At 34.4% G+C, this 15,243-nt stretch overlaps 1 protein-coding gene across 2 annotated transcripts in view; it reads right to left on the minus strand.

The window, feature by feature from the left end:
* Positions 1-758: 758 nt before the first annotated feature.
* Positions 759-15,243, minus strand: part of FZD3 (frizzled class receptor 3) — a 69,413-nt gene continuing 54,928 nt past the window's right edge. For both annotated transcript variants that reach the window (XM_037042210.1, XM_037042212.1), the window contains 3 exons: positions 12,794-12,942; positions 10,239-10,472; positions 759-4,290 (listed from right to left, as the gene is read on the minus strand). In XM_037042210.1, the coding sequence (XP_036898105.1) occupies positions 4,077-4,290; positions 10,239-10,472; positions 12,794-12,942 (597 nt within the window). In that variant the 3' untranslated portion in view covers positions 759-4,076. The remainder of the gene's footprint in view (positions 4,291-10,238; positions 10,473-12,793; positions 12,943-15,243) is intronic.

Genomic DNA, 15,243 nt, shown 5'->3' on the forward strand with positions numbered 1-15,243 from the left:
TTATAGATTACACAGCACTAAAATACATGCTCTCTCATTTGCTCCTCACAACATCCTGTTAGATGACTTGGGACCAAAAATTATCTAACCCTCATTTTACACTGAAGAAATTGAGACTAAGAGAAGTTAAATGACCTGTCCAGCTCACATCATAATTATGGGTCTTTGATTTCCAGGCCAAGTGGAATTTTCATTACTATATATTATCCAAGAATGATAATACAGAAATGTACCTTTGGCATGTCAAAAGCAGTATAAATATACCAGAGTGAAATTTTCATATGTTAATTTTTTCTAAGCTTCAGCCAATGATCCTCTACCTTAACAAAAAATTAAAGTAGTTCATTTTATTTCTTGGGGCTATAGCTTAAACCAAGATAGTTATAATTTCAGTTATTTCCAGCTATTATCACAAAGAAAATAATGAGGTAAGTTATAATGTTGAAAAGATTTTCTACTTTGAAGAGATTCTTTGAATTTTTATATATCTGCTCTAAGAAGCATCAGGAAAAGAAAATCATTACTAATGTTTGCTTGAATATTTATTCATCCAAATGATACACAAAGATCTAACTTTACATAAACCAAAAAGAGCATGAATAATTCTAAGAATAGCTTTCACCTTTAAAAATTAATATAAAGTATTGGTACAAGTTTTTGTGTGTGTGTGTGTGTGTGTGTGTGTGTGTGTATATTTCTTTAATTTAAATAGTAATATGGACTGTTACTATAGAAGAAATAAGCTTCTTTTGGTACAATTTGCTTATTTCGTGTTACTTGCTGCATGTTACTTTTCTAAAGCAGACTTCATTTCACGTAGTTTAAACTCAGATCCTTCAAATTTCATTGAAGTAAGACTCTCGCTACTAGAATAAAAGTGAGCTGCATGACATGAGTTCTTCATTCATTTCTTTATTGAAGAATTTATGATATACTAAGCCCCATGCTAATTATTGAGTTATTAATCAATTTTTCTTTGAAATTAATTACTATTTTGAGTTAAATATTGTCTTGACTCTTTTAATTATTAAATAAACTAACTACAATATTGGTGAAATCAAAGTACTTTCTGAAACCCTTTGGACTATATATTAACATTTCGGAGGGCACTACTGTCCTCCCCTCAGTGCCAACTGAACAAACGGAACACCGAACACTATCATATGCCAATCATAACACAAATTAAAGCTACGCATACGGTAAGCAAGCTGTCCAGACTTGCTCAAATTGGTTTAAGCTAGTTGAGACTTGAAAATGCTGTTTTGCTACATGGAGTTGTTCAACTGTTTCTTAAGAAACTTTAATTTGGAGCATTAGTTTGATGAATAACATGGCCCAAACAAAATACTATTATTCAAAACACTAAATTAACAATATTAAATAAATTTTGTGGAGTAAAAGTAAGATACTGAAAGTAACTGAAATCTCAATATAGCATTTGCATATATATAACAGTTAATTTAAGAGAGAAGATGCAGAAGAATACATAAAATCAGGAAGCACGAAGTTCAGATTTTCACAGCGATGTTCACTTAACTGTCTATACTTGGCCATTTGTATGAGAAAACCAATTAACATTTTGGCAATTGATAATACAATGCAGATGGTGATGCCTGACAGCATCTTTGAGCTCAAACTGGTACCTTCTATTTTAACTTATTTTTGTTTCTGAATGTTTGTGTTGGTCCTCTCATGCTGTTCTCAGGCGAGACTCTTAGACAAAAGCCTCATGAATTATTAACTTACTTATAAATGAGTTATTGTAAATTTGGCCTTCAGAGAAAAGCTTTATTAACTGTCAGTTCTGAGGGAATTAACACCCCATCTTTAGCACTAACCACAGTTCTGAGGAAAAAGATAATCCAGACAGAGGAAAAAGAAAAAACACTTTGGGCCAAATGTTCAAATTTATCTGATGAATAATTAATAATAAAAATGTTAATATATATTTACTTTGAAAGAAACAACATGATAGACAAATTATTATCAGAAAACAGATTTTTATACCCGATAAAAACCTTCTTTTCCAACATTTAATTTTTTGGTACTTTTTGTTTAAAAAAAAAAGAAAAGTGGACAAAAGTACACACACGAATTAAGCACACATCAAGTGATGCAGCCCTCGCATAAATCTCTTCCATCCTCAATGATCTTATCCTTTATATTTTACAATTTACAGTTTTCAAAGAGCTTTCATATGTTTTTTTATTTGATCCCTATTTGACAACTTTTGAGGTAGGTATTTATCTTCTATCTCCACTTACAAATAAGGGAACTGGAGCTCTGAGAAGTTGCCTTTTTAAAGGTCAAAAGCCAACATATAAAGCCAGGCCTCTCTGGAGTCTAGAATATTTGTTAAGATGTCATTCTTAGATTACCTGCACATGAATCAACTGTGGTATTTTTATAACCAGATTTTACAGTCTTACCACCTTTGAGTTACTGAATAAGAATCTTTAGAAGTGGGGTCAGCATTATACATTTTATAATGGACAAATAAAACGAAGAACAATTGTCTATTAGGTAATAATGTAAAAGCATAATACTGAGTCCAGCTAGAATTTCACATGTAAATATGATGCCACCAGGTCAGCAGGGGCAAGTTGCTGTAAAACAGCCTGTAGCCTGGCTACAGATTAGAATCACTTTGAAAACTTTTTAAAAAACTGTCAATTCCCACCTGAATGAGAGGGAGATGCTGGGCATCAGAGGTTCCCCAAGTGATTCTTGTCTGCAGTCAGGGGTGAGGACATGCCTGTTGAAAATGTTTTTCTACATAACACACCAATCATTATCCAGAATTCTTTCCCTTCTGATCATTTTCATGCCTAATAAAGTTTACAGTTTTTACTGTAAATTAAATATTATAAGATAAAATGTCAAACACTTTTGAGTTGATATTTTTAAGATTAAAGATACTTCACAGCAAGACTAATCATGCTTCATTTTGCTACAATGATTTTCAGAGACCCCAAATAAATCACCACTTTGAACTTAGGTTATCCATATTTCATCTGTGAACAAGAATGATCTAGAACCTGAAAATAAGGATGGGGGCAAAAGCTGTAGCCTATCTGCTACTGAGCAATGCAAGTACAGACAGTCAGCTCACTGACAGGAGGGACCTGGATGACAAGACTTGGTGGCTCTGGCAAGATCACATTGCACTGTAGAAAAATACAACAATAGATACAGAGAAAACATTTTGTCATTTTGTAATTGTGGTTACAACAAAACAAACCCCTTATAATGTGTGATGCTTATTATATGCCTCCACGGAACAGATCTGAACATAAAGTTCTATATGAATCAATACTATTACATGGGAAAAGATGACCACAAATTATTTTTCCATCATGCACATGGATAAGTTATACAAACATGGCCAGTAAAAGTAATATTTACAAAATTAATAAAAACAGCTCAATTATAGGGAAAAATGCCCATTGCTACTCCTAGTTCTGTATCTTTCTGGATGAAATTTATTTTGATAGAATTCTGAAAGAGCCTTCAAGAGACTAATCAGATTCTTCTGTTGATCTTATATCTATTAGCTAAAATACCCTTGCTGATCTATCAAATTCTCTTACAGCTTAAAAACACAGTTCTTCTTCACTTAGTGGAAATACAACTACAGTCCTACCATTCATCTGAGAAATAAACTTTGCATAGTAAATTCTTTAATTCTGAAATTTTCTTTTCTTAGTAGAATGACCAGAATGTTATCTCACAACTAGTTGGTATTATATGAAACTTCACTACAAAGCAGTCACCACACATTTAGGATTTTTTGAAATATAAAATAGTGGGTTTATAAAAATGCTTACAAGACAAGAGATTATCTCTTCACAACCTAGAAATAAGAATTATTTATGTCACAATATAATTCTTAGCATTTTGGACACCTTGACGTTCCCAGTTTGATGCAATATAAAAAGCAATAGTCTACTTTTCCAATGGACACAATCTGTACCTGACTGAGCGCATGATAACAGTGAGTTTCAGCAATCAGTCATGCAAAGGCAAAGAATAAAATCTGCTTTTTAAATGGCACACATTTTCCACCTTAGGACGATTTAAGCACTGGTTCCATCTTCTTCAATAACTCGATTCATGCTGGTCCCATGTGTGATGTGAGTCATGGGGTTACTACTGAGATCTCGGATGCTGCTGTGTCGTGACTGTTCATTGAGCCGATGAGAACTACTGTGCCTGGAGTGGTCCGTCAGCCGTGACATGCTGCCGTGAGGTAGTCTCTCCTCCATCCCTCTGTGACTGCAGGGGGTATACCTAACACAGGAGGGTTTATTTTGAAGTGGGTAATGGAACACACTAGGAAAATAACACTAACATTTTTCATGAAAATGCTGCATTACGCAAAATAACTAGGAAACCAACAGGTGAAAAGTAACAACCTTTTATGATTTACAGTAATTTCATTAATACTGTAGAATTTATTTATAAGGCTAACTAAAAAAAGGAGAAAATCTACTCATTAGATTCAGAATTAAGGTCCTATTCTTTGCAAAAGGACAGATGCCAACGTTGAATTTTCATTCAAGTAAGTTTTGGGTTCTGGAACGGGTTCAGGGAGAGGAGGAACAATGATAGAGGAAGTATGGTATTGACCTGGGGAATCTAAAAATTGGTTATAATCAGAAGTACAGCAACTCTGATTTTACTAAAAGACTGGGAATAGAGAGCATATGAAATAAGGGGATACATTAATATAACCGTCCCCAAAAAAGATGAATGAATTGGCAAGCAACATATGACAGTATGTGCCAAAAGCTTCTTTCTGGAAAATCCAGCTAACAGTTGGGGTAATTACTATAAATAGTCTTAATTACTTTTCCTCAGGGCTCTGAGGATGCTTCACTATTTCACAAAAGGTACATCTACTTAAACATACATAACAATATCCTGACACACTGTAACTTCCACTCCTGCTAAAACAGATTCTCAATACCCCTCACCCAAGACGCAGCTTTTGCATGTGCCAGCAGGGCTGCACTGCTCAGCCCTGGCAGTCTTCTTCCCCATCACCAAACTCATCTTGAAAGGCAGCAGTGGGAGATGTTACATTTTCTTTCGCTGCAATCCTGACTCACTGAGCCCCACCAGAGATAGGACACTCACACATATACCTTTTTGTAAAAAGTATTTAATTTAGGATAACAATCCTCAAAGAAAACAATAAAATTTATAACATTAATTAATATACTAAATTTTAAGTAACATTTCTAAAAATAAAAAGAACGTAGAGGGCCATTTCTTTTTTAAATAATCATCATCAGAACTACTCATAGTAGCTGAAGACCTGTGGGCTGCCAAAGCATTCATTTATCATTCCTTCACAATTACAAGAAATTTTGTGACTCAATAGGAATCATTTATAAAGTTTAAAGATTTTAAAGACTCATACACTACTGAGGAGAACTAGTTCTACAGCAGTGCTTGTTAAATGTTTTCATTAGATTACAGATGTTAAAAACTGGGAAGGACTGAGAAAAACTTGGAAGTACTTTCAAAATTATAAAAGAAAGCATGTCCTTTGTTTCCAGTTTTAAATCTGATTTGCATGTTTTGGTAAATAATTACAATGCTAAATGAAAACGTTATTTTCAAATAAATATGGTGAATAAAAAAATATGATGCAACTCTAGTAATGATATGAAAGTAATAAAAAATAAATTGCTATTTAAAAATATGAACTGGATATTTTCTAAAGTGAAACCTAAGTCTTTGAGTTACAATTATGACTAAAGAATACATTTTTCATAGAAAAAATTACTATATTGAGTTATGTCTAATTATTTAAGTGAAGTATAGGACTATCCACAAAATTCTAGAATATAAACAACATGCCCATGGATAATTAGGAATCAAATACATAGAAAAATAAATTTAATTATAGTATTTAATCTCAATTGTATATGTGGGAATTACCAAGTTTATTTACCTTTTGACAATCATTTAAACCACTGTGATCATCTAATATACAATATGAATATGTACATTAATCTTAGCATAAGCTTAGGCAAAGCAATTAGGATGGTTAATTTGCTGAAAAGATAATACAGTCTATTCCAAAGTTAAAACGAAAGAAATTTGCCAATGATTTCCTCTTTTTGATTCTGTACACTATTTGCTCCCATTAACATATATAACAATTCAAGTCATTGTAATTTCACTATTATCTCATTACGCACTCCCTAGCTTCCCCTTGTTGTCACCTACACTTACCGTCCTAATGAGTGAATCACTCATTCCCAAACCTCTGCCTGCCTACTCACCCACTTGCTTTTCCACGCTTCTCCTCTAACTATCACTTATTCTTTGAAGTTGACATACATGTGTAAGAGTTTTTACCTACATGTGTTTTATTTTATGTAGCACTGAGATCAATAATTATCCAAGGAGTCTGGCCTAGAGTGAGAAGGAGGGGTATGTGTGTGTGGTATCTCATAACCAAGAAACCATGCGATGATGAGAAAAAGATGGCTGAAAGACAGCGTTAACAAGTAAACTTAAAGACTGACTGATGCAAAAAGAAATCTCCATGAGATGGCTTTTGGAATTATGAAAATCCTCATTTAGTTTTAGGTTCAACGTGGTCTTGGAATTCTTCAGTCTGCTCTGAGGTTCTGGGCACGGCAGGGGGTCTTACAGTGTGAGGGTGCCACCTCACAGAACACTCTTAGCAGGCTGCCCCCACAGTCCTGGGCCCCAGATTTCTGGGGAATGCTCACTGTAGTTCTAAAATCATTAGTCAGGCAATATATTTGCATATATATACACCCCCACACGTGTATATATGTGTGCGTGTGTGTGTATACACATGTGCCTGCACACACACGCCTAGTATTGTGCTAGACACTGGGAGAAACTCAAAGATGGCTGTCATTTAGTTCTCATTCTCCAGAAGCTGCGAACTCAGCTGAGGAAAGACAACTGTATTGAAAATAGGGCACACCAAAAGAATAATTAAAAAGCAGATAATTAACAGCCAGGGATATGGGAATTAAGTAGGCCTTAAAGGATGAGTATGATTTTGATTAAACAGAGAGGTAGGAAAGGCCATTACAGGAAGTTAAAATCTATTCTCTGGATTCCATGACAGTGTATTTTTATTGACTCCCTTGTATGTCTATAGGCACTTTCTCTGAATCACATGCTGGCTATTCTTCCTGTATTATTGTTACTGTATTTACCAAGGTCTTATTCTTGGTCTTTTTTTTATAATAACTTAAGAGATTTCATCTCTCAATTTTAATTTCCAAGTCCTTATACTATACTAATGATACTAACTAAACTTTCTTACCTAAGCTCCAGTTCCACTCCAATTACAGAGGCTGAAATTCTCTATATTAATTATCATCAGAAATTCTCTACTCAATATGAACTTATCTTTTGTTACCATTCATTCACCTTATTTATTTTCTCTAAGATATTTTCATGGGCCAACCTTATCTTTCCCTTTTCTGAAGTTCCAAAACATCAACCATCTCCAGCATTCACTGTTCTCATTAGATGCTGGTTTCCACTAGTATTTAATTGGTTCTTGGGTATATGTCTTATCTTCCCTATAAGGTTATATGTTCCTAGAATGCAGAAATTACACTTTACCTTTCTTCTATACACCTCTCTATATGCAGAATGCAACATGCATATGCATAGGCATTGTACTAGAAAAATTGTTCAACCCTTGTAGAAAAGGATGAGGTTAATAACATCCAATGTCTAATAATGCTGATAGTTATTTCATAGAGGGTGGTGTTGACAAAACATATTCTACAAGATTCTCTGATTCCCTCCTCCCCTATAAGTATCTTAAGATAGGATCCCTAAATTACTGCAGAAACTTCCCAACTGGGCTCACTTAAAATCTTTTTCATCTATGCTGTTGCCAAAGTGATCGTTCTCAAATATAAACCTGACTTGACCACCATGACTGCCCACATGTGCATACTGTGACGTAGCCATAGTCCAGTACCTAATGCCTCTGTCTGTCCTCCTTGCCTCTGCATGCACTGTTTCGTTGCTCATTAATTTCCAACTGCCTCATCTGAACCCCATTCCAAGTAGATGCGCAATGTTGTTTGTGAAGTTTCCTCTGACTTTCCATGATGAGTTAGATGGTTTTCTACTCTGGGATCCTAAAGCACCTTGTACATAACTTTACTGTACACATTAGAGTACATTATAACTATTGTTTACTCTTCTGTCTTCCATCTCTGGGTCCCTGGCCCTCAGAAGAATGTTTCTTATATAGGAGTGCTGAATGGAGAGAAAAGGCAGGAAAGAAAAGATCTTTGAATGTAGTTAAACAATATGATACTGTTCAAGTGGATAGGGCAGTTAATAAATAGATATGCAAGAAATGAAGAATGGAATAGGTAGGAAGGAAATAGTTAAAATTTCATTTCAAAATCTGTCAAGGAAACGAAAAAGAATGGATAAAAGATGGAAAATATACCATAGTCAAAGGAAGACTGCTGCTTTTTAAAACCCAGAGTAGCTGACCCAGTTAGAAGGCAAAAGTTCTTCTGAGATGCTCTAAAAAGAAAGCAAGGGAAGGAATTATATCCTACACTAGGATAGAGAAGACGGAGAGAAAGGCTGGGATGAGACGGAAAAACCAGACAGCTGAACAAACAGATGGTTTAAAGCCAACACAGAATGTTTTCCATTTTAGGAATCAGAATTTTCATTCTTTCAGTTTCCCAACTAGAAATTGTTAAAAAAGAATCTTTGACACAATCCTTCTTTCTAGTTGCGACTAATCCATCACCAATTCCTATCTTTTCATTTCTTCTTTCTGAATACTTTTCAGATCAGTTCTTCCTCTCATCTCGCTGCCAATACGTCCCATTAACCTTCATCATCTCTCTGAGTTATTGGAAAGCTCCTAAGAAGTTTCTAATCCAGTGTCCCCACTATCAAATTTACAAGGAAACTGATCCCCTTCTCATTCTCTCTCTGAAGCTTTCTCTCACCTCATGCCCTTCCTATTTTTGTAGTAAAGTTTCATTGGAATATAGCCATTTCCATTTTGACTACATATTGTCTATGGTTGCTTTCATGCTACAATAGCACAAATGAATAGTTGCAACAGAGACCATCTGACCCATGAAGTTGAAAATGTTTACTATATGGCTCTTTACAGAAAAAGTTTGCCAACCTCTGCACCCAGGATTAGTTCTAAGACCGTCACAAACACTAAAAATCCATGGAGGCTCAAGTCCTTTATATAAAAGGGTTTATTTGCATATAACCTATACACTTTATACCTCCTACATACCTGACAAGTCAAGACTAGGGTGGGAGGGAGTCTGCCACTGAAGGCCCCATCAATCACCACCACCCAGCCTACTTTCCTATATACTTTCAATCATCTCTAGATTACTTATAACACCTAATAAAATGTAAATACGATGTAAATAGTGGTTCTACTGTACTGTTTAGGGAATGATGACAAAAGGAAAAGTCTGTACTCCCATCTTCAGGACAGACCCAACCACAGTAGGCCAATACACATGGAAACAAAGTAACATTTCCCCCCAAATATTTCTGATCCACATTTGGTTGAATCCATAAGTGCAAAACCCACAGATACAAAGGTCCAACTGTACCATTATACTTATATTTTACTGTAATTATTCACTTACAATAATAACAAGAAGTTAATATCAGGAACTTACTGAGACAGGCACTGTTCTAAGCAATTATCTCATTTATTTTTTACAACATACCCAAAGGGGCAGCTATTATTAGTATTCCATTTTACAGATGAGGAAACTGAAGCGTATTATTTCGGATCCCATGTTTTTAACCACAACACTATTAGCGACTACATTATCTTTCTTAATAGACTGTGAGCTTGTTGAAAACAAAGATTATGTCTAAATCATCTTTGTAGTTCTAAGAACACTGACTGATACAGTAAGTATTCCATAATTGTTTGCTTACTCTTCTAAAATAACCACTTCCTTCCTTCCTTCTCCCTGGCTCAGTACCCTTCAAAGACTCCACATTTTTTACTACATCAGTCTAAACTCTAAACTCTAAACTCCTTTGACTGGTTTTAAATTGGACCATAATCTAAGACAACTGTTCCTGGCAAAGTTCAAACAAATTAATAATGTTCAACTTCTATTTCAGAACTGGCTACTCTTCCTTAAGCTGTGTAACTCTATTCAGCATACGAAATAAACTAAGCTACCAAGAAAACTCACCTGCCATCACGGGATCTGTGGAGGCTGCCGTGGTAGCTGCTCACTTTGCTGTGGACACTCCCTGCTTTGCTCCTCTGGTCATCCACCAGAGCCAGCTGAGTGGAAGAAGCATGGGTGGATGTTCCTTGAGTGGAAGTTCCCCTCGATTTTCGTATAATGGGAGTGTTTGGATCCCTCAGGAGGGACTGAGCAAAATCAGGTTCTTGGAGTACCTGTCGGCTCTCATTCACTATCCTAGACAACAAAATACTAAGTTTAAGGTACACATTAACATTCCTATAGACTAACAAATAATACTTTTGTGACACACATTATTCTTGAAATTTATATATATTTTAATTAAATTATTTATTTTAGAGAGAGGGGAAAAGAGAGAGAAACATCCATTGGTTGCCTCCCACACATACTCCAACTGGGAAAGAGGCCCGCAGCCTGGGCGTGTGCCCTGACCAGGAATCAAACCAGCGACCTTGGGCTTTGTGGAATGGTCCTCAACGCACTGAGCCATGCCAGCTAGGGCATTCTTGAAGTTAATTGCTCTTCATATAATGTATTTAGGACAGCTATGCCCTGGCCAGTGTGGATCAGTTGGTTGGAGCATGGTCCCATAAACTGAAAGGTCATAGGTTTGATTCCCAGTCAGGGCACACGTCTAGGTTTTGAGTTCAGTCCCTGGTCAGGGTGTGTACAAGAGGCAACCAATTGATGTTTCTCTCTCACACTGATGTTTCTTTCGTCCTCCTTCTCCCACCCTCCCCCTCTCCCTAAAATAATGAGCATGTCCTCAGGTGAGTATTAAACAAATGAACAAACAAATAAATATTTTAAAACTCCAACAAATATACAGATAAATCACAGTAAGTCCTACAAGGAGGAAAATTCCATAAAAGCAGGGACTTGGCCTGTTTTGTCTGTTGAATCCCTGGCATCCCAAAATAGTTCATAGCACACAGTAAACATTCAATAAAGACTTCTTAAAGGATGAATGAATGCCTAAAAATACATATTTGTAGTTGCTGAATGAATCCTTCCCTCTCTTCCCTTTGAAACTATATTTAAAGGATATATACATTTTCTGATATCACTAGTAGTAGTCTTAGATATAAGAAATATATATTTTTAAAATGTGATTTTATTTCAATCTAAACTGGTTAGTAGAAACTGCTAATTACTAATATTTTAGAAAATACAGATTTTTGTTATTGAGGCACTGTAAGTTGTATAGGTAATATAAGTACACTAACCCATACAAGGCTCATTTTAAACACAATGTTACAAGATTTTTACAGGTTAGCCCCCAAATTCCATTTTCCATGGACCCCATATGGATTCTACTAACTTAAAATTCAGATATAGTATTCATATAAGATTTATACTGAGTAAAAAGTTTGAAGTAATTGTTACTTTGTGAATACTGAAGAGTCTTATTTTATGAACTAAGGGTTCAAAAAGTTAAATATTCCTTAAATATACCCTCAAAAGACTGCTTTGATCTTATATTTACCTTAATACTCTAATATGCAGTAGGGACAACTATGAATTGAAGTATTTTCTTAAAACATTTCATGTTATCTAAAGATATCATTTTTCCTACTTTGGCTTTAATGGGTACTACCTCAGAATGTAATAATACGCAATCTCTTTAAATCATTTATGGTGTACTAGGAAGAACAACGAATAACTGGAAATAGTAGCCTAATTGTATGAGTGGCCAAGGCACTGAACCTGTGTCTGTGTTCTTATTGGTAACAGAGGTAATAATGCACACCAACCCTCACAGAGAAACTAAGAGGATAAAATAAGAATACACAAAACCATTAATTTGTTTTAATATTGATAAAAATTATAATTTGAATTTTTAAAACTAAAGATTGGTCTTTTCTCAAATATTCTGAATTAGTAAGAGATCATATTTGGCCATCGATTCTACTTGGCCATCTTCTCAGAATAAGTTTTCAGCTTTTAAAAGAAATTGATTTGAAATAGAGAAAGGAAGAGAAAAACATCAGTTTGTTGCTCCATTTTTTAATGTATTCACTGGTTGCTTCTTTTATGTGCCCTGACCAGAGATCAAACCTGCAACCATGGTGTATCAGGATGATGCTCTAACCAACTGAGCTAACCATTAGGGCCAAGTTTTTAGCTTTTAATTTAATTTGTAATTTTTAAAAAGTTTATTTATTTTTTAGAGAGAGGGAAAGGGCGGGTGAAAGAGAGGGAAACACCAAGGTGAGAGAGAAACGTAATTCAGTTGCCTCTCATATGCACACCAGTCCTGGGGACTGAACCTGCAACCCAGGCATCTGCCCTGACTGGGTATTGAACCAGAGAACTTCTACTTTACAGGATGACGCCCAATCGACTGAGCCACACCAATGAGTGCCCATATTTTTAGCTTTTAATTAAGACATGCTACTGTGTCAATCTTAACTGATGGCAGTGGCAGTTATAATCTTGAAATACTTCTTCCTAATCCAAATTATTTTAATATAAGCAACAAAATATCCATGTGAATGTGAAGTTTGTGAACACTGTGATAATTTACTTCAACTTACTCTTTTTTCCTACGACCATGAAAAAAACTGGCCCACTCAAAGCACGTCTTTTTGCTTCCAACCCAAAAAATTGAGGGAATACCAACAATGAGAGCCATTAGGTATTTCATCAGAAAGAGAATCAGGTCTGGACGACTCATCTGAGTGACCTACAGAAAGGGAAAGAAAAATATCTTAAATATATAAAAAGAACTATCTATTAAAGGCCATTATGAAGTTTTTTAAATAAAAAGAGTAAAATAATTCTACAAATTTATTGTTTTCATTATATAATTCTATACTTAGTTTTCTGGTTATATGAAAAGATAAACTCCTGAAAATTTGACCATAAAGTTAGAATTTATATTCTGAGTCCTGTATTTTTCTTATTAGCTCACATTGGCTATCTTCTAAAGAAAAACATTATTAATGTCTAAATAAACCATGAAAAGAAACAGAGGCTCAAGTAACATCTACACTGGCTAATTCTGCTAGTCCTATCATTGGTCATCACAATATAAAAATTGTTATTTTTAATATGCTCTACAATCTCCCTACTTCATCTTTACTCTGCTGGTTCTTTTCAAGCTTCCTGTTTCACCTATGAGTTATTGTAAGTGCATTTTCTAGTTTCTAATCAGATGAGTTTTTCAAAAATTTCTTTCTATTGCTGGTTTCAAGTTTAATTGTGGTCAGAGAATCTGGTCTACAGATTCTGGTTGCCTTAACTTTTGGAGATTTCTTTTGTGATTTAGGACACAATGTTTCTAAGTATTCCTTGTGTGCTCAAACTTAACACATATTCTCTATCTGCTGAGTACAAAATTTTCTATATGTATTAGATCAACTTCATTAGTTGTGTTGTTCAAATCTTTCCTATATTCTTAACTTTCTGTTTATCTATCCATTTTAAGAGGTGTGCTAAAATCTCTCACATAACTGTGAACTCATCAGTTTTCTTTCTAATCCTATCAGTTTTTACTTTTCAGCCTATGTGAGGTGTTATATAATTTCAACAATATTCTAACTGCTTGTTTTACTTTAGATTGTATTTCAGATTGTACTTAGATTGTATTTTATCTGACCTTAACAGATTGTCACGTCAACTTTCCTTCCACATTCGAACAGCTCTGTCTCGCGCACCTGTGCTAGCTCTGTCCCCTGGAGCCATAAAGAATGCTGCTGCCTTTCTGGACATCCTAGTTACGTCAGTAAGACACCCTACCAGAAGGAAAACTTAAAAACCCAGTGCGCAAACTGGGAACAAAGAGACAATAAGACTTTCCAGAAAAATCCGAGAGAATTAAAACAAAACAAAACCAGAAACAAAGGACTCAGTAACTAAGTTGGACAAGATTAATACTAAAAAAATCAAAATTTTCTTATATATTATCAATGACCAGGTAAAAAAATAATGAAAACAATTTAATTTACAATCTCGACGAAAACTGTAAGACATCTAAAAATAAGCCTAATAAGAAACAAAAAAGATGATATTGAAGCCTATTGAAGAACATGGAAAAACTGAAGTAAATGAAGAAATATTCCATATTTCTACATGTAAAGACTTAATGTTTTAAAGATGTCAATTAAACTATACTAAAAAATAATCTTATAAACTTGATATAATCTGAAAAGAAAAACAGAATTTTTCACAAAGAGTGAAAAGTTAAGTATATAAGTATTTGAAATAAATGAGGAAAATATAGATTGTTTAATAAATGTTGGGATGGTAGGCAATCCACCAGGAAATAAAATAATTTATACACTATCTCACATAATAAAGAAAAATAAATTCTAGAAAGTTAAATATATATCATAAAATTATGATAACCATAAAGAACATATTTTATACTGGGGGGTACAAAAGGCCTTTTTAAAAAGATTAATATGAATCAAAGAAGGTATAAAAAGAAAAAACTTAAAACTTCTGCAGAACAAGACACCATAAATCAAGTGAATAGACTAGAGACTAATCAGGACTATTACTGGTAATTGTATTCTCTGTCAATAAAGCAAACCTAAGGAAAAGAAATTTAAAGCATTAATAAAGATAAAAGAAATTAATTAGAAGGCAAAAATAACTAATTAATAAACCCAAAGTTGGTCATTTGAAAAAATAGTAAGTAACCATTCTCTAGTCTGATGGAAACAACAAAGGGAAGAAAAGAGCCCATGTGCACACGCACGCAGATATGATAAGCAAACAGATACAAAGACCCCAGAAGCAAGCATAAAACTGTACCTAACTCAACATACTCAATAAAACAGTAAAATCTGTAGATGTCTAATTTCTGAATTGTTATATAAACAGAATCCAACAGCAAATTCAAAGAATATGTCATAACCAAATATAGAAAAGCAAGGATGGTTCAATATTAGGAAATTGATTTAAAATTCAATACATACACACACACCATATTTTGCCATGTATAATGCGCACCCATGTTGTCTGGCCCGAACTTTCAGAA

The sequence above is a fragment of the Sturnira hondurensis genome, unplaced genomic scaffold, assembly GCF_014824575.4.
Source record: "Sturnira hondurensis isolate 20B ecotype Veracruz unplaced genomic scaffold, ASM1482457v3 Scaffold0003693, whole genome shotgun sequence".
Classification (NCBI taxonomy): domain Eukaryota; kingdom Metazoa; phylum Chordata; class Mammalia; order Chiroptera; family Phyllostomidae; genus Sturnira; species Sturnira hondurensis.